Below are 22,088 nucleotides of genomic sequence, written 5' to 3'. Positions count from 1 at the left end.
CCTCATGTGGGAGTCATCTTTTCAGGCCCAGGCACTACACCATCCAGACTCAGTTTCCCCATTTATGGGTGGGGGGGTGAACCCAGCCTTCCATTTCCTTGGGCCTGCATGGAGGATGGAGCGGGTGACCACCCTGCAGAGAGGAGGTGAGGCTGGAGTCTCATGCACGAGATATCACACGTCCAACTCAGGCGCTCCCGCATGCGTGAGCCAAGTTTCAGCCGTGGGACTTTGGGAAAGCTGCTTCACACATTGGTGCCTCCGTTTCCTCATCTCGAAAGTGAGAATAATAGTGATTATTATTCTATGTTCTGATAGGATATAAATATTACATATATGTACATATCTATAATAATAAAAGGGTGATATGCTAATTAGACCAGACATACTTCCTGACAAAGCTTGTGGCCAGAGGGAAGCCAGCCCAGGTCCCGGGTGCCGGAGGGAAGCCGGTGCCGGCAGCCGGGGAAAGGCAGGCCTACTCTTGGATGAATTTTTGTGCATCGGGCCTCCAGTAGTATAATAATAATAATGGTCTAATAATGGCGCCAGCCTCCTAGAGCGTTAGGAGGATTGGATGAGTTACTACATGCAAAGCTCTTCCGCAAGCACCTGGCACAGAGCAACTGCTCCACGCATGTTTATTATGATTATCCAGCTGAAGCAGGTGGGGGCTGGGATACCAGGGGCCTGGGTGCGTGGCCCCAAGGCTCCCATCCGCCAAGAAAGTGGCCTGGCCTGGGCTCTATGGAGCACAGGTCTCCACTGTGCTGTGGCCCCTGTGGCACCTCCGTTCCCTCCCTGCCCCTCTGACAGCTTCTGGAATCAGGCAGACACAGATTTGAATGCTGGCTCCTCCACTTACAGGCTGTGTGACCTTAGGCAAGTGGCTGGCCCTCTCCACGCCTCCGATCTCACTTTTATCCCTCCTGGGATTGGTGGTCGGGTTGAGCAAGGGAGTTTGAGGAAAACATCCAGCTCAGCCGGGTACATGGGCTCTCCACACTCGAGCTCATGCTGACCCCTTCTCCTGCTTTCTCCGATGGCAGTGCACTTGGCCCAAACAAGGCCACACTTAGTGCATGACCTTCACACATGCAAGGGCTCTCTGCTGTGGGAAACACGCACTACCCCCCTCGTGCGAGAGTGCAGGTCTACAGGCCTGTAGGAACCTAGGGATTCTTACGTTCCCTCTTACACAATAGCTCCTTGCACCCTCATGGGCTTATGCATGTCCACACAATGTCGGCTCCCCTCACGCATACATGGACACATAGGGCACAACACGCACACCTATGCATGGACACAGAGAGGCATGTGATGCAGGTGTGCCCTGCACATCCTCACCAGCACACGCGCTCCCACACTCAGGGGTGTCCTAGCCAGGCCGGGCCCTAAGGTGGCTGTCTTCACAGCAGAGGAATGCAAACAGCTGGGGACGCGACGTGAGGGAGAGGCCCAGGGGAAACCACACGGGCAGGAATCCGGGCGGGCGTGCCAGGCTGAGGCGGGGCTCTCGGGTACCAGGAATTGTGCGGGGAAGGGGGGTGGCGTGTACAGACACTTGCTCTCAGTCTCTCCCATCACCCTGTGTCCTCGGAGTCCCGGGACTTGGAGGCCAAAGGGACTCACAGACCATGGACCTCTCCCCAGGCAGCGAGCAGGTTCTGCCTGGCTGGGTGGCAGGCCCTGTCTCTCTCTGGGCTGCAGTAGCCTGGTCCGAGCGGTGAGGGGCCATACCAGGTGGCCTTCCTCACGGGGAGACAGAAGGATCTATACGCACAGAGACCTGCAGGGGAGGAGGTTGCCATTCACTCGCATCAAGGGAGCGGATGGAGGTAATGTGGAAGCCGCTAAGACTCTCGGGTAGCACTCGTGCTGACCCAACAACCATGGTGTACTGAGGCACTTGGTCTAGTAACCAACTCCCTGACTGCTCACAAAGGGGACGTTTCCCCCCACTTATAGGTGCAGAATATGAGGTGCACAGGTGGATAACCTACCCAGGTCCAGAGCCCAGTCTCTAACCACCGTGCGGTGTGGCCTCTGCCACTGGGGAGGCGTTTGCACCTGAGGCCTAAGCACAGCGGTTAGCATGACGGGCACTGTCCCACATGCAGGGATCTCTGGCCCCAGGTGGCAGAGGGGCCTTCCAGGGCCCCTGCATCATCAGCTGTCTTCAGGTCACAGCTGTGCTACCTATGGGTGCGACCACTACACAGGGAGGGGCCGGGCTCAGAGCCATCTGAGGATTTTGACCTCTTCCGCCTGTGCCCATCACTGGGGACCAGTTGAGACTGGATAGGTGTCATGTTGGGGTACCAAGAGAGGGCAGTACTAAGATGGGAGCAGGGTCAGCCCTGGGGTAGGGAGAGGTCATTGCTGTCTCTCCTGCATAGAACATATGGTCTAAGAAGATCAGAAGCCAAAGAGTCCAGAACAGACTGAGCAGGGGTGGCTGGTGAGGACCCCAGTGAAGACCTGCCAATCACAGAGTCCCTGAGGCCAGAATTGACACAGTGGCCTCCATCCCCAGCTGTTTACCGGAAGGGGCTGGGCTGTGGATGGGGGCACTATGCCCTGGTGTCCGGGACCTTGTGGATGAGGGAAGGGAGAATGGAGAGAGTGCAGGAAAAAACCCCACCCAGGGGATCTTCCCTACACGCCATAGGTCACCGGCCATGCCCCCTATAGATTCTACCCATAGCCTTGGCCATTCAGTTCTTGGGGAAGCTAAAACGGGAGCATGATGGTGCAGTCATGGGAGGACCCAGCAGGCAAGCGACATGCCCAAGGCCACCCAGGGTAGGAAGAATTCTGACTCCAGCCACCACCGGACCCTCAAAACTTCCCGTGGCACTGGCCAGGGCTGGCCGCATCAGCACCACCCAGCATGTCGCAGTGCCCAGCCTGCCCAGGAGGAGGGTCCATACCCTTCAGGGAGAAGGGGGACCCTGTCACATGGCCCCAGCTCCCACCCGCTCTGAGCCAGTGCTGGAGTGTGGCCTGAGCCAGAGGACTTCACCTCGCTGAGCCTCCCTTTCCACAAGCAGCAATGCCACCACTCAGGGCTACTCTGATCATTAGATGGCACCGCATTTAGAAAGATGCAGGCACAGCCATGTGGAGTTTCCAAAGACTTCCGAGCTCCCTGTACTTTCCCAAGTACTTCTAGGCTTGGGAACTCGTGACCCAACTCACTCCCCAACACAGGATTCTGGGGAAGAAGAGCAGGACAGCCAGTTGTCAGCTGGCCAGACCCGGGCGGGAGAGGGGGAGTGACTGAGGGAAACGCACAGTCAGCTGGAGGCAGGGCTGGGAGGACTCGTGCTCAGCTTCCTTCTCCCACACCAGTCCCCATGTGAAGAAGGAGTCACAGCCCCAGAGGGAGTCCCCTGGGCAGCCTTAGGGTCTTGCTGTGGCTATTCGACCTGTATGCCACCCACTGGCCCTCCCCGCGCGGCTGCCTTCCTCTCCCTGGGCAGCCCTTCCCCAAGTTGTTTCCCTGTGACCCAGGCAGAGGGCTTGGGCGGTTAGGAACAGGCCATTTAGAGCCGGAGCCCCGAGGCTTGGGAGGGGGCGGGGCCGCCCTGGGTCCCCTGGAGTCCCCGCAGCAGGAGCGGAGGGGGCGGGGCGCACGTGGCCTCTTCCCCGCGCAGTGATGTCAGGCCCGCCGCGCCCTGGTCCCGGCACGTTCGTTCACAGATTGGGGAACAAATTCCTCTGCGCTGACTCACGGCTGTCAGGCTGTCACGTAGCGCGCTGCCGTGTGCAGCTTTGCCCAAAATTGGTGGTGAGGCGGGCCAAGCAGGCAGCCCGCAGGTCTTGTTCCCGCTCCATCCTCCACAGCCCCTTCTCTGAGCCCGCAGCCTGCGGATTCCCCTCAACAGGCATGAGAGGGAGAAACAGTGGGGGCCCTGCCGGTCCCCACCAGGGCCAGGGAGGTTTGAGGCGGTGGGGCTGCGAGTGGGGATGGAAGGGTGAGCCGGGCGTAGGAGGTGGGCTGCGTGGTCAATCCAGGCCCCGGGGCACTGCTTGTCTTTAAGCCTGTTTCCCCTTATGCCAAGTGGGGATGTGCAGGGCACGATTGTAAGTGCTTGGTATGCGTTATCTCACCTAAATCTTACACCCACCCTGTGGGGAAGGAGGCATGGACACTGGGTTCCCTGAGGTCACATGTAGTAGCTGCACAGCTAGGATTTGACCAGGTTTTAAGGTTCCAGAAGCTGCATCCCTTACATGCTAATGTGCGCTACGAAGTCTGGCGCACAGTGTGCTGTGCGTCCTCTCTGCCCCTTCGTGGTGACATCAGGTCCCGGCCTGCATCTCACTAAACCTCCATCCACACCTATAAAGTGTGTGCCTGCAGAAGGGCGCCCCGGGGGGGCCGGGTGGGGTGGGGAGCGGGAGTAAGGAAGAGGAAGAGGCAGATTTGGTTCAATATACCTTCCTCCCGGTGCCCCTTGGTCATCTGGACCAACACCAAAGTGTGGAAAGGAGCCAAGCTGAGCCTGGGTCACCAGCCAGGGCAGGCTACACCAGGAAGGCCCTCCTTAGGCAGCCGGAGGCTGGGAGCACTGAGTTGCCTGTGCTGTTAGGAAAATGAGGCAGGGGGAGGATCCCTACCATGATCCCTCTGCCAACCTGTCCCCTTCCCCCTTGCAGCCTGGTTCCCAAGAAGGGGAGATTTTTAGTGCTGTAGGGTGTCGGGTCAGGGGCCTGCCCCGAGTGTGCAGAAATTAGGTGGCCAGCTGGTGACTGTTCTCAGGCGCCCAGATAGACGGGGCCGTCTTTCCCCAGACTCTGGTGTCACCCACCAAGGGCCCATCTGAGAGTCCAGGGAAGGCCCTGAAGGAAGTCCCCCCTCCCAACCCAGGACTGGGCTGGGTCCCACCTGCCAGGACCTCCACAGCACAGATTCTAACTGACTCCATTGGACCTCAGGAAAAGGTCAGTTCCCAGCTGGGCATACAAGGCCTGTGGTCTGGCCTCCAAGCTCCTGTCTCATCACCAAGTCCCTCGCACTGTTTACTCGCACTCCTAGGACATGCATGCTCGTCCAAGCCTGTCAGACTTGACCCATGCTGTTCCCAATGCCGAGAATGCTTTCTCGGCCTTCAGAGCCTCACTCACATGACTCTTCTGCTGGGAAGCCCTCCTTATCCTCAAGGCAGAGTGAGCCCTGGCTGGTGTGGCTCAGTTGGTTGAGCATCCCGTGCACAGAATGGTCATGGATTCAAGTCCTGGTCAGGGCACATGCCCAGGTGGTGGGCTGGAGCATGCGGGAGGCAGCCCATCCAGGTTTCTCTCTCACATCGATGGTTCTCTCTCTCTTTCTTCTTCTCTTAAATCAGTAAAGACAAAAACATATTTTTTTAAATGTTTTGAAAAGACACAGGCGAGCACTCCCTCCTCTGGAGTCCTGGGGCTCCTTGTCTACCCTTCCCTTTCAGGCATCACAGAGCCAGGCACACAGCACACGTTGGTCCTTGGCCCAGAGCCTTCATTACAGGCCCTCCATGTCCCCAAGTCCCTCACCCAGGCAAACAGTGATGCCTTTGGGGCCCCTCTCCCCAAATCCCAAAGACCTGCAGACCCAGCCCAGGTCTGTCAGAGCAGGTGTAGAGTGTTTGCTGCATGGTGGCAGAGGGCACAGCCTCGCACCCGAAGATCCTTCTCTTCTGTTCCTGGCTGTGTGGCCTTGAGCAGCATATTCGGCCTCTCTGAACCTTATCCCAGGCCCTGTCCTACCCTGCCCTGCCTGCTTCCCAGGCCTGTTTGGAGAATCAAATGAATGAAGACAGAGAGAATGCTTGGCACGTGGGCACAGCTCCCCACACAGCTGTCATTATTACGAACCTACTTGTGCCCGAGGCCTGGGTTCCAAGGCTGGGTGGCAGGCAGGCAGGCAGGCGGTGAACTCAGAAGCAGCCGCAGCCCTGGCTGACTCAGGCTGAGGAGGCATCGGCAGAAGCGGTTGCTTTATGGTCAGCCTGAGCCGGCCCAGCTGTGGCCCTCCTCTCCCCGCCCCCAGGATTCACCCAGATCTGAGGCCATGGGCCTTCCAAGCCCATTCAGGCTTCTTATCTGGAGAGATAAAGGCCCCCTCCCCTTGGATGGTGGGTCCATTCAGCTGGCTGCTGTATGACCTTGGTAACCCTCACCCTCTCTGGACCAACCTTGGGGAGTGCTGGGTAGAGGGCAGGCAGTGGCTCCCAGGCTCCCAGGCATGTCTTCCTGGCAGGCATGGGGGGAGGGGGGAGCTAACCACTGTTTCTGGGCCCAGAGGAATGGATCCTGCTCTCTTCCTCCCCCGCTCTGGCCCATGTTGGTGGTGTGAGCTCTCAGCAGCCCTGTGACATCCTCCTCCGGAAAGCCTGGGGTTATTATTTTTCTTTGGCACATGGGGAAACTGAGACCCAGAGTGCAGAAGGCCCTCATCCAAAGCCACACAGCCAACAGCCAGGACACTGGTGTGTGGTCTGCAGCCAGGGGGTCAGGGCCCATCTGCCATAGCCCTCCATTCTCACCTGGGGTCCTGGCCCTCTTCCTCTCTAATCCTCCCAGGACACCAGCTATGTGCCGGGGATTAGACAAGAATCATCAGCTTATGAGGTCCTAACGTGAACCCGCAGGACAGACAGAGCATGACATCCAAGTTCACAGAGCTGGAATGGCTTGGCTCAGGTCACATAGGCTAAGAGGCAGAGTACGATTCCGTTCCCTGTACCCCTGTCTGTGCGCAATGCCAGCTGCTTCCCAATCTGACAGGGTTTCAGGGTTCCCGTGACACCGGGCCTCAGGGAACCTGAGGAAGACACTCTGGTCTCACAGATACCCCATGGCAATGGGTGGACAAAGAGGGGGTGTGCCCATCCTGCCAGGGTGGGCCCACCAGGCCCGCCTGGGCCCGAGGCTCCTGCCAGGCTCAGATGAAAGCGTGAGGTCATTGGGCCATCCCAGCTTCCTGTCCGATCTCGCTACTGTGACTCAGCTCTGACTTACCCAAACCGCCTCCTCCAGGGGACCCCAGCCATGGCCTGGCCTGGCTGCCCCCACCGTCTCCCACCCTGGGTCACAGCTCACCTCACCAGCCACACACTGCTCAGTGCACAGGCAGCCTACTCCTCTCCCCAAGCTCCCAGGGTTCCTGCTGCCAAAGGCCCAGGTGCCAGGCTGGGGAGTTGGGAACTTCTGCTGCTGCCCGCAGACTCCACCTCCAGGGCCTGCTTTTAGGGACTCCCTGGCTCTGACAGGAAAATCTAGAATTGAAGTTGAAAGCTCAGGCTAAGGGTTCAGACTGACCTGGGTTCAAATCCCAGCTCCCTCCTTGCTAACTGGGTGATCTCAGACAGGCTACCTTAGTTTCCCCATCTGCAAAAAAAGAGGGTAATAATAGTAAGCTACATCCCATGAGGATTCTACATGAGATCACATTTGCCAGGATAGCAGCCGGTGAGGCAAGCAGATCTAAATTCAAATGGTTGTGTCCTTGCCCAAGCAAGGGCCTCGGGCTCCTCATCTGAAAAATGGGAATAATCAGACAAGTGACTTGCTGTGGTGAAAAGGTGATAATATATGTGAAGGGTTTGTGCAAGTGGCTGGCACCTGGAACCAGACATGGGTAAACCCGTATATGAGATTAATTCTTAAAGTGCCAGACACCGAGGGAGCCCAGGATGGTCTCAATGACTAGTGGGGAGATGGGAGTAGATGTTCTGGCTCTTCCTTGGATGAGGGAATAGATCAAGGGAGAGCTCGCTGGGCACTGAAGCTCCAGGATGCTGTCCACAGGCTGAGCTCTGAACTTCCCAGGTGAGTCCAGAAGGCTCTCTGAAGAGGTCATCCTGGGCTACAGCTGGCCTTCCACTTTCCAGTCTCTAGGGCACCCACAGAGCCCCTCATTTCATGGAGGACAACGCGGATGCTCAGGCAAGAGCAGAGGCTTGCCTTCAGCCTCCCAGCTGGAAGCAGAACCCAAGCCTGCAACCCCACATCTCCCTCTTCCCAGCCTGGGAGCTGCCTCCCAGACCCAGGACAGCCTCACCTCCCAGTTTCAGAAACAGCTCTCTGGGGGGCTCACAGAGCTCACCTGCCATGGAGGCTCTTTGAAACCCAGCTGGAAATCCAGTTTCCCAAATGCAACAGCATCCAGTGTTTTTCTTGGAACATACGATGGCAAATACTGAGCTGTGCGGCCATCAGCTCACGAAGCATTTGGCTTCATCTTAACCCACTGCGCTCAAAAGGCAGGATCCGGTGAGCCTGGGCTGGGGTCAGTGGAGGAAGAGTGAACCCCGGAAAAAAATTTCTCCCCATTTCCAACTCAGCAGGTATTTTTACTGAGCATGTGATGGGGATGAAGGGACAGAGGCTGGGGGAGGTCACATGAGTGGAGGACAGTGGAATAGAAATGGCACTGACCCTGGGGTCAGACAGACCTAGGTTTGAATCCTGACCATTACAGGTCAAGCTAGCCAGCCTCTCAGAGTCTGAAGTCTCGTCTGAATAAGGATGCATTAAAATACCTTGAAGATTATGCTGCAAGAATTAAGTGAGAACAAGAACATGAATTTGCTCTGTAATTAGGTGTAATCAATAACAATAACCACCGCTGATGGAGCTCTGGCTCATTTAATCCTTACCAAAGCCATGTTACCATGATTATACCCATTTTATAGATCAGGAAACTGAGGCTCGGAGAAGGAGGAAAGGGCAGATGTAGTGAGAGGTGGCTATGAATGAGAACCTAGCTCAGTCTGACACCAGAATAAAAGCCCTTTATGGTAAGGCCTAGACAGAGGTGGCTATAAATGAGAACCAGGTGAGTGTTCAGAGAAGGGTTGTATCTCTTGTCTAGATAGAGTTAGGAAGGCTTCCTGGGGGGAGGTATCACTTGTGATAGCCCTTGAAGGATGGGAAAAATAAACCAAATAAGAATGGAAGATGCCTGGGAGGCCCCAGCTTGCACAGAGACATGGCGGCAAGAAAGTCTGTAGTGTATCCAGGGAGTGATGAGCCCTGTGGCCTGGTGGGCTAAAGCCTTGGGCACCTAGATCAGTGTTGGTGAGATGAGGAAAGAACGATAGTTCAAAGTCAGACCCCATGCAGCCCTGATGCCAGGTTGGGCACTAGGGCTTAGTGAGACTTTACCCTGACACTGGGCTAGGACCTGGCTGCAGATTTCCAGCTAAAGCCTGGTTTTCATAGGAAAGCAGTTTTGGCCCAAATCTCAACACACTTCTTGTCTGGTGTGGCATTGTATGGTGTGCCAAAGCAAATGTGGTTGAGTGAAGCAAGCCGGGGTGGCCGCATGCCCAAGAAGGGACTATGTGGAGGGACCATTCATAAGGGATCTGGCCACTGGTGTGCAAACCCTCCTCCTGTCCCACCACCACACACACACACACACACACACACACACACACACACATACATTCCACTCCTTCCCAGAAGTGTCTCCACTGAGAGGCCCCCACTTACAGCCCAGGATGAGGAAGGGAGGACAGAGACTGCCCAGCAACAGGTCAGACCTCTGTTGGCCTTGCCACAAAGCTTCTCAGCGCTGGGAGGTGGGGGTGTTCTTTGATGCCTTTGACAGACGTGGCCTCTGGCATTCCGGAAGGTTAAACCAAGGTGTGCCCTTGGTCATGTGGCTAGGGGGAACAGAATCAGACCCAGACTGGCCAACCCCTGCCCTACACGACTTCAGGCCTGGCACAGTGCTGAACACTTGTCCACAGGAGGCGAGGAGAGGGGATGGGGTTGGAACTTGAGTCATAGGGCTTTGAAGCTGGCCGCTGGATCCACCAAGCCTCAGAGGTTCCAGGGTGGGATGGCCCCTGACTCACCCCCACACCCCAAGCCAGCCCCAGGCATCAGCTTCAGCTCCTGACCTCCCTGCTGCTTACCAGAGCCCAGCTGTGCCCCTCCTTGGTCATTCATGGCTCAGGATTCCCTGGGGCTGGGTGGGAAGGCCAAGGCCTTTAGGCCCAGACGTATCCCAGGCACATCTCTGCTCCGGATGTCAGCCTGAATTACTCAGAAACCCAGGCTTTGCCTGCCTGCTGGGCACCAAGTTACCCTGATGATGTAGGCACCAGGCACGGATTTTTAGCTGACACTTAGTTCTAGAAAGAAATACAGTGCTCCTGCATGGCCCGGCCTCCTGGTGGCTCACCCCTTCCCAGAGGGGAAAGGCGGCCTCCTGGTAGGGCACTGGGTGTGCCTTGGAAAACATGGGTCCTAGGCAACAGAGTGGGTGTAACTGAAAAATCACCAGCTGCATGTCTTGGCTGGTGGTGGCGGTGGGATGGAGGTGAAGGTTGGGGTTCCAGCCCCTCTAAGTACAGGGGCCTAGTCCTCAGAGAGAAAAGAGTACAGGCATTCTGGGTTTCTGGGAGGGCGGCCTCTGGAAGGCTCTTCCTCACCCCTGGACCTCGGGTTCATCATCTAGGCATAGGCCAAGGGTCCTTCTCTCTCTGGCTGTCTGTCCAGTTTCTTTCTCAAAGATTATCTCAACTCTTCCCCATTAGAGCATTTTGAAGACGGCATCAGTCAGAGACAGGGGCTTAGACCTCCCTCCTCAGAAAGGGTGTCTATGCACAGGAAGGCTTTGGTGAGATAAAGCCACTCATACTTTCCATTTCTCTCCAGCACTGGACACGGACTATGTGCCCAGGCCTGTGCTGGGCCCTGTGATGAGGATTCCAGAGAAGACCATGCCTCAGTAAGTTCCTCGTCAGTGGGGAGACAGAGATCTCCCCAGGAAATAGCCAAACGTTCTCAGGACAATTATAATATGCCATTCGAAATTCTTCAAGCTTTGACCCTCTAATCTCTCCAACCATGTCTGTCATGAAGGAAGATGATGCAAGGGAGGCTGCTGTGTAGATGAATGGGTGGAAGGGTAGATGGCAGTGAGGTAATAGGTAGATGCCAGGAAGGAAGGATAGATGAATGGATGTGGACATGGGTAGTTGAACTGGTGGATGGATGGATGGATGGATGGATGGATGGATGGATGGATGGGTGGATGGGTGGATGGATGGATGATGGATGATGGATGATGGATGATGGATGGATGGATGATGGATGGATGGATGATGGCTGATGGATGGGTGGATGATGGATGGGTGGATCATTGGATATTTGTGATTTGGCTCTTGGCCCCATCACAGATAAATATAGGGGAAAAGTTCCAGCCCTGCCTCTTGCTCATTGTGTGACCCTGAGGAAGTCACTTCCATTTCTGTAAAGTGAGAATCTTATCTGGAAAGACTTCATCTGGAAAGTGAGACTCATGAGCCCAGCGTGCCTCCCAGGTCTGGTGTGGACATCCAGCAATAAGAATGGACTGCCCATACCTCCCTGACGGCTGGAGCCAGGCCTCAGCCATCGGCCTGGTAGGCATGGCGACATGCCATTCTTGCCTTGGGAGTGAGGGCTCCCACAGATGCAGGTGAGAAGCTACCTCTGTTCCTGGGTTCCTACCTCCCAGCCTGTGTAGCGCTCTCTGCCTCCTAAGAGCAGGGAGGAGACCCCTGGAGAATAGTTGCTGCAGGAGGGCTCCCCATGGCTGGAGAGTCAAGACAGCACAGGGCTCGGGCTAGGGCTTTGGAGTTACACAGGTCTGCTTTCTAACCTTGGCTTAGACATTGGGCAAGTCCTGAGCCTGTTTCCTCATTTGTGAAATAGGAACTAATTACGGTACCAGGTATGTTGTGACAGTTAATAAAGGCCATATATGTCAATCGCTAAGCACAGTGCTTGGAATATATTAACTCCTCAAGAAATGCATGTTTGCCCCACACCCCTAAAAGGCTAAGTGGGCAATGGGCCCTTTACTCTTTGGAGGTAACTCAAAAATTCTGAGTTCAGAGACTTCCATCCTGGAGGCTGAGTTGCTGAGTTGGTTTTCTCATCTCAGAAAGTCCAGCCTGACTCCCACGGTGCCTTCATGAGCAATATCTGCTTTCGGCTGAAATTCCAGCAGTTCCCTGGGCCTCGCTGACCCTGTTCTGACCACCCTTAGATTCATAACAAACAGGGCACATGGATTATTCCTTTACAAGTACAGTCCAGGAGGGAGATAGAAATCTTTCAAAATGGGCTGAGGCAGAGGGAGGAAGACAACTAATAAGGGGCTATCCTCTGAGGGAAGTAGAGACCAGGGGAGCTGGTCCCTCAGGGCTGAGGCTGCCCTTGCGGAGACCCAGTGTGGGACAATGGTGTGGGTGGTGCCAAGCCCCGCAGGCTCAGGGTGAGCTGTGGCTGTTGGCAGGAGGCCCAGACCACCCACCAGAAAGAGGCCCCGGGGCTGAGTGTCCTCAGGCCCTAGTGGGGGCAGCCTTGACCCACAGCCTTGGGGACATAATTTGGGGACAAGTGTTGATGGGAATGTCTGAACTCCCTCATTCCTTAAGTCCCCAACCCAGGCGGGCTTCAAGGACATACCCTCCTCAGGCCCCCGTTCCCCGGGGCTCCAGACATCTTCCCAGCTGCTCGTTCTGCTAAGCCGCCTGCACGGAATGTGCCTGTGACCAAGACACTGTGTCCCTTCCATCGGGGCTGCAAACAGAACTTTCTGCAACCTGGAGGGGCCAGGTGGCCAGGGGAAATTTCCAGAGGGGAGAGAGCGGAGGGTCCCAAGCTGGGAGTCACAGTCACAGCACAGTCGGCAGGGCTCAGATTTGGGGCCTTCTAAACTTGGGTCAGGTTGGCTGGGAAAGTCATAGGCAGTCCATGCTGGGAGTGCCCCTCACAGTCAATGGGAAGACAGGAAAGGTTTCTGGGGAAACACCTGGACTTGCCCAAGGCCACATAGCATAACAGCACAGCTGGGGCAAAAGCGTGTTGCTCCTGCTGGGCCAGCCTCCTGCTCCAGCCCGTGCCTGCCCCGTGGGGCACCATCACCAGGACCTGTAATCCTTACTCCTGTGCATCCCCCATCCCACATGGTGTCCATGGCAGCTGGACAGCTGCTGATGGACCCACACTTACTCTCAGGGCATGTGTGGTGGAGAGAGCTTTGGGGTGCACAGGCCCACCGCCCATCCTGTCCCCGGTCCCTGGTCCTTTTTGGCAGCCCTTCCCAAAGTCCCCACTCCACTTGGACCCTGGAGGAGCCTCACTGCTGTGCAGGAAAGGGTGGGGCTGGGTTAGTAGCAGGAGAACCAGTGTGGCCCCATCACTGCCATGACAACGTTGCCCCTTCTCTTAGACCACAGTTATCTCATCCAGAAAATGGGCGTGAGGACACAGAGGATTTCCATCGGGCAGCGTCTAGGACAGCGTCTCACCCAGAAATATGCAGCCGGCCCTCCCCACAAAGCTCTCCCTTTGTTTTATCCTCACCTGAGGATGTGTTTACTGATTTTAGAAAGAGAGGAAGGAAGAGAGAAACATCAATGTGAGAGAGAAACGTCGATTGGTTGCCTCTCCTTGCCCCGATGGGGGATTGAACCTACAACCTTTTGGTGTATTGGGTGGCATTCTAACCAACTGATCCACCTGGCCAGGGAGAATCTCTCCCTCTTGGATTAAGCCGGCACCAAGCAGAAGTAGAACAAATTATTTTGTGTGCAAAACTATTCCCTCCAAATCCTGATGGTGACCTTCAGGGAATCACTACCCCTTGACCTGCTGCCTTTACTAGCCCAGGCAGGTAACAGGGCCAGGTCGGGTTGGGGAGTGCAGCAGGGCAGCGGGCTGGGGCAGTTGGTGGGGGGCGGTGCAATGGAGTGGGAAGGCCATGCAGCCAGGCCAGCCATGAGGCGTAGAGGTGAAGGTTCAGGGCCCAGACTAAGCCTAGGGGGGTATTTTTTAACTCGGCTTAATTTCTCTTGCTGGAGCTGAGGGCAGGGAACAAGGGAAACAAGTCTGGCACAGCTCCCTGTGCTGACCCTGCCAGGCTGGGCAGCCGCCCCTGCCCTGTCGTCATCCTCCTTTCACACCAGAGAGGGATCCTGTCTCCTGCTCTGTTTAATTCTTCTATTATGTTTCCCAGACTCGGAGCCTCTGGTTCCCTATTGTCCCCAGCAGGCACTTTGCATTTGTGTAAAGATTAGACACGTTAGAACCTTCGCTCTCACTCCCAATGCTCTTTCTCTTTTCCTTTCTCAAATCCGAGTTCTTTCTTTCTGGCTACGCTCTGCTTCCTTGTCCTCCCTCTCTCCCTACCTGTCTTTTTATCTGCCTCCTGCCTGTTTTCTTCCCACCCTGACTCCTCCTCCTCCCCATGATCTGCATTTGCTTCTTTCTTCTCTTCACGGTTCAGTGGTTTAAAATCTCTATCCACCTCCTACCCCCACCCCAATCCTGCTTGATTCTCTATTTATATTCTCTCGGAGGCTAATAGAAATGACTGCGAGTATTGCTCACCTCATTCCAGAAATACTCTTCTGAATTCTTCGAGAGGCACCTCGCGGGGGGAAGGCAGTGAGCACCACCTGGGGAATCACTGGTTTGCCCGAGAGACAGAGATCTGAGTCCCAAAGCCAGCTCTGCACCTACCCGCTGTGTGTCTCCACCAGGCTCCGCTGCCTCCTGGGCAGTAGTGGAGCTGGTAGCCAGATGAGAGCAGCTGCCTCCTGGGTTGTGATGAGAGGAAATGAGAGTGTTCTGAGCACACAGTAGGTGCCCAGGAATATTTGTTCCTGCTTTCTCTGCAGCCTGGCCCAGTCTGGGGAAAGCCTGGCCCAGCCAGGGCAATAAAGATAAGGATGAAAGGTCTCTCCCTACTTCTTACCAGAATCTCCCTCTGCTCTACTAGGATCGCTCACGCGCGCACACACATGCATGCTCTGAACACACTCCATGAAAAAGCAAGATTGCCAGTTTCTTTGTGGTCATCTATGTCCCCCTTCATAAATGTCTAATGACAAAATTGCTGCTGAACACAGGAACTGAACATTGGGCAGCCTGGGTCCCTACAGACCCAATTTCCCCAGCTCAAAGCCAGGCATTTACTCACTCATTCCCCCCTCCTTCAGAGTGCACTCACTCGGAGGGCTCCTACTGTGTGCCAGGCAGGCTCCAGGCCCTGCCTTCTCTGGAGTTTTGGACCTAAAGATTGCTGGGGAGATAAGCACGATCTCATGAGTCAGGCTCCAGAGCCTGGGCTCCGGGATTTCCCAGAAATGGAGAGCCTTTCCTGCTGTGCCTGGAGACTGGGTCCCTGGGAAGATGCTGGAAGAGGTGGACTGGGCAGGAATAGAGGGCAACTGCCAGGTCCACAAACTGTGTGGCTCAACAGGAGCGCGCCCGCTCTGGCCTCCAGCACCGCCCAGCTTGGGAGCCATCAGAGGGGCAGCAGCAGAATGCTAGCCCGCAGGGAGCACCCCCACCACCTGGCCTTTTTTGCAGAAAGTAGCCACTGAGAGAGGAGACCTTTTGAGGGGCACTTTGTGTGGGCCCCCAGGGCATCCTTCTGGAAAGGACTCTGAAGCCCCCTGTTAGTCTCCATGGAGCCCGTGAGCCAGCACATTGAGATCCCCCATTTTAGCTTTGTTTTGCAAACACGGAAACTGAGGTGCAGGATGGGTATCCTTAGCCAAGGCTGCACCGCTGACAAGGTTCTGAGAGGGACCAAGATTCCTGTCCCGGGCCCTGGGGTGGAAGGAGGGGAGAGGGGCACTTCCTGGGTGAGGGAGCGATGAGGCAGCTCTAGGCTGGTCAGAGGTCAGAGGTCAGGGGTAGGCTGTGTCCTTTACTGAGGGAAGCAGGCCCAGAGAGGGCTCTGACTTGCCCAAGGCCACACAGCCATAAGCAGGCCTCTCACCTCCTGCACCACAGAAGCGGCACCCCCAGCTTGGCTGGCAGCAGGCAGGCAGGACAGCAGGGTCTCTCCGAGGAGAGGGCAGGTTTTCTTCATGCTCCCCTTTCAAACTCTTAGCTCTGGGCAAGACCTGGGGAGCAGCCTCGGGAGAGTGGGGGAGGGGCTCTGGGGCACTTTGGGGGTTGATTTGAGGAAGTCCTAGGGACTGGGAGGAGTCCCTGGGGGTTGCAGGGGAGCCTCATACTCCCGGAGTTGCTCTGAGCTCAGAGGGAGGAGCTGGGCCTTCCCTCCCGCCTCCGCCCTCCCCTGTTCCCCCCACCGTGAAGGTTGGGCAGGGCCTGACGCCCCAGGAGGAGGCGTTGTCCCTGGCTCTGGGCCCTCCACCCGCTGGTGCAGTGGCAGGGCTGGACGGCAGGGGCGGGGAAGTGCCTGGTGCTGGTGGTTATAAGCAGCCAGGGCACGGAGGCAATGAGCTATCGCTTGGCTCAGCTTGGCAGCAGGACGCAGGCAACAGGCGCGCTCCCTGCTCCCTGCTCCCTGCTCCAGTCCAGCCCTGCACTCCGCCGCGATGGTTGCCATGCCCACTGCCTGGTGCTCGGTCGCTCTGGCCCTGCTCGTGGCCCTGCATGAAGGTGAGCCATCCGGCCTCGCCTGCTGCAGCAGCCCCGGGTCTGTTCAGCAGTGTCTCCCCTGGGGACTGTGGTGCCCCACAAGCCAGCTGGGGCACACAGGGCGGGAGCCCAGCGCAGTGGCACGCCGGGGCTCTGCCAGTACAGAGGTGCTGCAGCACAGGGCGGGCACAGGGCGGCCACTGGCCCTTCCCACCCGGCTGCTGAGGCTTCCCCGGCTCGTCCGGAGATCTTGAGCAGTGAGAGTGCCAACTTCCTCGGTTATGCAAGAGGAGGAGCCTGGCAGGTCCCCCTATTCCAGCTGTGCCAGGCGTCCTGACCCACCTCTCCACCTCTCTCTCCCTCCTGTGCGTGCAGGCAAGGGCCAGGCCGCTGCCACCCAAGAGCAGCCAGTGCCTCCGCGCCATGCCCGAGGCTCCCACCTGCGGCCTCGGCGTTGCTCCTGCAGCTCCTGGCTCGACAAGGAGTGCGTCTACTTCTGCCACCTGGACATCATCTGGGTGAACACTCCCGGGTGAGCTACCATGGGGATCCAGGCGGGCTGCTAGGCGTGGGGGGAGGGGACTACGGGCACACTGGGAAACCTTGGGCACAATACGGCTCTCCCTGGGCCTCCAGATGGGAGCACTGGGCCCATATCGATCACTAGCAGTTACTGTTTCACTCCCACGGGGAGGCTGCCTGAGCAATACAGAGGGGATGTCTCAGGAGAATTCTCATGACATCCAACAAGAAAGTGTTGGCTTCATTTTCCAGATCAGGGTACTGAGGCTCAGAGAGGTGAGGTGCCTTCTGCACGATCACACAAGAAGGAGACAGTGGTAGGTGGCAGCTCCATCCTCGGTCCGGTGGATGCCAGAGCTCACACCCACTCGGCCATGCTGCCTCAGCATAATCCTCCAAGAATAATACAATTAATGCCAGCACCCATGTCTGGACTGTGCCGGGCCCTATGCCAAGCAGGGCTCGCGCATGATCATCTCATGAACCCCCCACCCCCACCCCGCAGTCCTTCCCTGCGGCAGGTACTGCTGTTGTCCCCAAATGACAGATGAAAAACCTGCCCTTTGTCACCCGGTGGAGCCAGGGTGGGGGGCCGTGCTGTCTGCTCTGTCTGCACCCGCACTGCCTCCAGGCCACTGCATACTTCAAGTTGAAGTTTCTGTGTGCATTTGTGTTTTTTCCCTTCCCCAAATTGCAAAAGACAAGAGCAGCCCGGCACGTAAGCGTGTGGAGCTAATCCACATCCAAACACGCGCTCGGGGTGGGAACCCTGCCAGTCCCTGCCTGCCGGGTCTACCTGGAGTCATTACAACTTCAGACACCAGCTAAAATTAGCTCTGGCACCCAAAGGTGCTGGTCCAACCGGCCACAGGCCCCTGCCCTGCCCTCCACCCGCCTTGGCTAGACTCTGATCTGAAATCAACCCCATCTGATCGCACACACATGTGCACGCACATATACACACATGCACACACCCTTTCACCATTTTTAAGTCAAAACTCTAAGACATGCGCGTCACTTCTCTAGGCAAGTGGGGACCAGCTGGGGGCAGCTTAGCTATGAGCCTGCATGTTTACTTATGAGATGGTATTTCCTCCCCTCCTCTGGGGGCAAGCTGTGGGCCTCTTTGAGAATAAGGGACAGGCTGGTTCCAGCAGCTCATGTTCCTGTCTGGGTGGGGGGCCTGGGAGGACACCTGGGGGGGAGGCAGAGTCCCGGAGAAGGGAAGGGTGTTGGGTCTTGGGTCTTGTCAGGGCTGCCTGGCACCTGGGTAGGAGCCTGTGGTGGGGCTTCTTGAGGTCAGGGGCTGGGCACCTTTTGCTGCCACACTGGCCATCCCAGAGTACAGGGAAAAGACGGTCCCTGCTTGTCAATGGTAGTGATTTATCTAATCCTCCCTCTCTTCCTTTCCCTCCCTCTCTCCCTTTTCCCCTCTACATCACTACCTTACTGGCTGCCTGCCCACAGACAGACAGTTCCTTATGGCCTGGGAAACCCGCCAAAACGCCGGCGCCGCTCTCTGCCAGGGCGCTGTGAATGCTCCAGCGCCAGGGACCCTGCCTGTGCCACCTTCTGCCATCGGAGGCCCTGGTAAGTGGGCACCCAGCTGCAGGGGTCAGGGGCAACTGCCAGCCCAGACCTGCCCTGGACAGCAAGGTGTCTGGGAGACCAGCCAAAGAGCAGAGGAGCAAATGGGGGAGGGGGAGCAGGGTCCTAGGGACCCATAGGCTGCCCTGGGCCCATGGCAGTGTCCCTTCCCACAGGGAACCAGTCACCCCTGAGTCCCTCCCACTGCCCATCTCTGGGGGCTTCGAGAGCGCCATGTTCACTCCTGGGCAGGGGGATTCTCCCAGGTGACAGCTGAGGCACCCCAGGCCTCAAAGGCCTGTGCTGTCAGTCCACACAGCGGGTCAGAGGGAGCGCTGGGCTTCGGCCTCGGTCTATGTGACGAGCCCACGGGGCTCTGGGGTCAGGCCTGAGGCTCAGGGGACTTAGGAGCTTTCTCAGTGGAGGAGTAACATCTGGAATTGGGAGGCCATGGCACCACTGCAGGGCCATCACAGAGTTGCTGGGGGGCTTTGCAAATCCCTTAAGTCTTTGGGCCTCAGTTTCCCATCTGTAAAAGGGTGGGAAACTTCGTTCTTTCCCTCCTCCACGTAGAGCATTTGGGGAAAGCAGAAATTGGCCTGGCAATCCCAGCCTCCATGCCCATGATGGTTTATGAGAAAGCCCCTCCTCTGAGACGCAAGCTGTCACTCTGGCCCTGCCTTCGTTTCTCCTGAAAAGGGCCACACTCAGCTGCAGGTGGCCAGCTTCGGAGAAGGCCAGCCACCCAGCGGCCGCTTTCTGAAGCTAGGAACACAGTCCCCGCAGCTCAGCTTTCCCCACCCTGCCTGGAAAGGGAGGGTGCCAGGTGCACAGGGTGGACATGGATCTGTTCCTGAGGGCAGGTGGGTGGAGCTGGGCTAGGCTGGGCCTGCGGCCAGGTGGCCTTGGGGCCCTGGACAGCCCCTCACTTGGGTTCTAATGCTGTTCATTCAGGCCTGAAACCGTGGCAAGCCCAGGCGTCGGGTCCCCTGCAGACGTGTCCCAGGCTGGCAAGACATGGACCACGGCAGGAGAGCTCCTCCAGCGGCTGAGGTAAGGGCCACTGCGCTGATCCAGTGCCTCCTGTATGCCTGGCACATGTCCTCGCATTTCTCTTATTCTCTATAAAAGGCAGAACTGCGTCCTCATTGGACAGTTAAGCGATCTAGGGCTCAGAGAGGTGAAGGTACTTTCCTAAGGTCACACAGCAGTCTGACTCCAGAGCCCGTGCTTTTCACTGCTAGGCCTGGAAGTTGACTTTTTAGAGCCTGAAGGTTCTTGACTCTGGAAGGACCACAGGTGTTCATTCAGGCTGTGTCTTAATTGAGCATCTCCATATCCTGGGGTCCAGAGGGGCCAACTACCCAGCCTGCTCCTTCCCCCAATCCCAGACTGGATCCCATCTGTGGTGGCCTCAGCCTGGCTCAGCTCCAGAGTTTGCTCACAGGAGGTGCCCATGAATGTGTGTCCAACCAAACTGACTTGAGAACAAAGCCCCCTATCGGCCATGCAGCCAGAGTGGCTACGGGGCAGCTTCTGAGCCAGGACTGCTGGATTTGAACCCAAGCCCTGCCACAAACAAGCTTTGTGACCTTGGGTTTGTCACTTCTCTGTGCTATAAGTTCCTATTTTGAAACAGAGACAACAATGCTACCCATCTCATGGGGTTGAGGTCAGATGATTTGACATAAGGAAGCATCTGCCCCCAGTGGGAGCCCTGGGGGTGTTAGCCATTCTACCTGTAAAGGTGGCTCCTCGGGGCTAGCCAGTGCTGGGCCCAGCATGGCTCCGGGTTCTGGTCTTTGTGGGGAGGCAGAAGCATAGGAGAAAAGGCCAGGTGGTGAGATGGACAAGACCCAGCATATACTTAGGAACTGTCGTAGGAGGAGAAAACCAAGATAAGACTTGGCAAGGGCATGGCCCTTCAAAGTGGGCAGAGAGCTTGCTTAGCCAACCAGTATCCTCCTTACAACCGTTCGGGGCTATTTCTATCTTATAGACCCAGAAAGGGGCTCAGAGAGGCTGAGACACTTGCCCACATTCCCACAGCTGGAACAGAAGCCAGCCTCCTAGCTTCTAGGCTCGAATGCTTTGAGCCAGGACGAGGCCACCTGAATGACACAAGTCCATGCAAGGGTCTCAGTCAGGTTCAAGGGGCGGCTAGGACCCATCTTTGTCTGGAACTTGGAAATGGGAACTGTAGTGGATGGAATTTGGGTGAGCAGCTGGGAGGGAAGGTGTGGAAGTAGGAAGGCAGGTCTTGGGAAAGAAACGCTGGGCTCTTTTTGGCTGTCTGGTCATTCCAGCAGCGTTTGATATTGAACATCAGCTTTGTCCCAGCCCCTGAGGGCAAAGAAGCTTGTAGGCCTTGAGTTCAGGGTCAGTGGCCACCTTCTGACCCAGGGCAGCCACGATGAAGGGGTGCAGTCCCTCCTGCTGCTGCCTCTCACAGGGAACTCTTGGGTGGTCCATATCTCCTGCAATGTTAAATTGACCCTTCTCATTCCAGGGACATTTCTTCTGACAAGATCCGCTTTGCTCAGAGACAGCAGGAGGCAAGGAGGGAGACCAGGCCTACACACTCCAGGCGGCAGAAGAGATAGTGCTGGGAGCTGGAGAGACTCTGGGAAGGAAGCCTGTGTGGAGAAGGGAGGAGAAGGGCAGCCCAGGGCAGGAGACTCCACCTGCTTCCTGGACCAGGAAGCCCACCTGCTGGATTGGCACAAGCTGTGGCCTCCTCGCCCTAGTGAGGGAGCCCCCTCAAGGCAGCTCCGAGCCCTCACACTGCCCAGCAAAGCCTTCAGCTCCCAGGCTGCAGCGCAGCCTACCCCTCTGGCTCTGGTCCCACATCCTGCTGAAAAGAACTGACCTGGAGGCCGTGTCCTGAGAGGTGTCCTGTCTGCTGGCTACACACCAGAAGCGACGCACAGTGATGGACACTCACACCTAAGCCAGCCCAATGGCTGGTGTCCTCCCCTCCACCCCCGCCTTCATCTGTCCCCTCCAGCTCTCCCTCCCGGGGTCCTGTACCCTCAGACCCTCGGGACACTCCTGGTGAGAAGGGCCTGTTCTGCTTCACCTGTCTGTATATAACTTATTTGCTCTAAGAACTTGGAGAATTCCAATTATTTATTGTAATGTATTTTTTTAAACTTTCAATTATTTGCCTATAAACTTGTGTTTGTGATAAAAAGTGAAATGTACTGGTATTTCTTTTTTAAAGCATTTTTTATTTATTTCAGAGAGAAAAGGAGAGGGAGAGAGAAATAGAAACATCAATGATGAGAGAGAATCAATGATTGGCTGCTTCCTGCACGTCCCCTGCTGGGGATCGAGCCCAAAACACAGGCGTGTGCCTTGACTAGGAATTGAACGGTGACCTCCTGGTTCATAGGTCGATGCTCAGCCACTGAGACACTGGGCGAGGCTGTACTCTGGCATTTCATCTTGGCTGAGGCAGGGGTGGGAGGCCCCTCTTGGGAAGGGGTTGCTTGGAAGTTAGGGGGACACCGGAAGCGGGAGGAGGTGACCAGAGCCCTGGGTTTCACTCCTCATGCCCTTGCTGGGCATCTCTGGCTGCTAACCCACCC

At 56.7% G+C, this 22,088-nt stretch overlaps 1 protein-coding gene across 1 annotated transcript; it reads left to right on the top strand.

Annotated features, from left to right (window-relative positions):
* Window positions 1-16,670: 16,670 nt before the first annotated feature.
* Window positions 16,671-21,686, top strand: EDN2 (endothelin 2; the record flags this gene model as incomplete). The annotated part of the gene is made up of 4 exons (XM_081085789.1): window positions 16,671-16,921; window positions 18,379-18,501; window positions 19,453-19,551; window positions 21,008-21,686. The coding sequence occupies 4 exons, from the start codon at window positions 16,671-16,673 to the stop codon at window positions 21,099-21,101; spliced, it is 567 nt and encodes a 188-aa protein (XP_080941915.1). The 3' UTR covers window positions 21,102-21,686.
* Between the last annotated feature and the right edge of the window lie 402 nt (window positions 21,687-22,088).

This window comes from Myotis nattereri (genome assembly GCF_964212035.1).
Source record: "Myotis nattereri genome assembly, chromosome: 3".
In the NCBI taxonomy this organism is placed as follows: Eukaryota; Metazoa; Chordata; class Mammalia; order Chiroptera; family Vespertilionidae; genus Myotis; species Myotis nattereri.
This window is presented reverse-complemented; position numbering and strand designations above follow the sequence as displayed.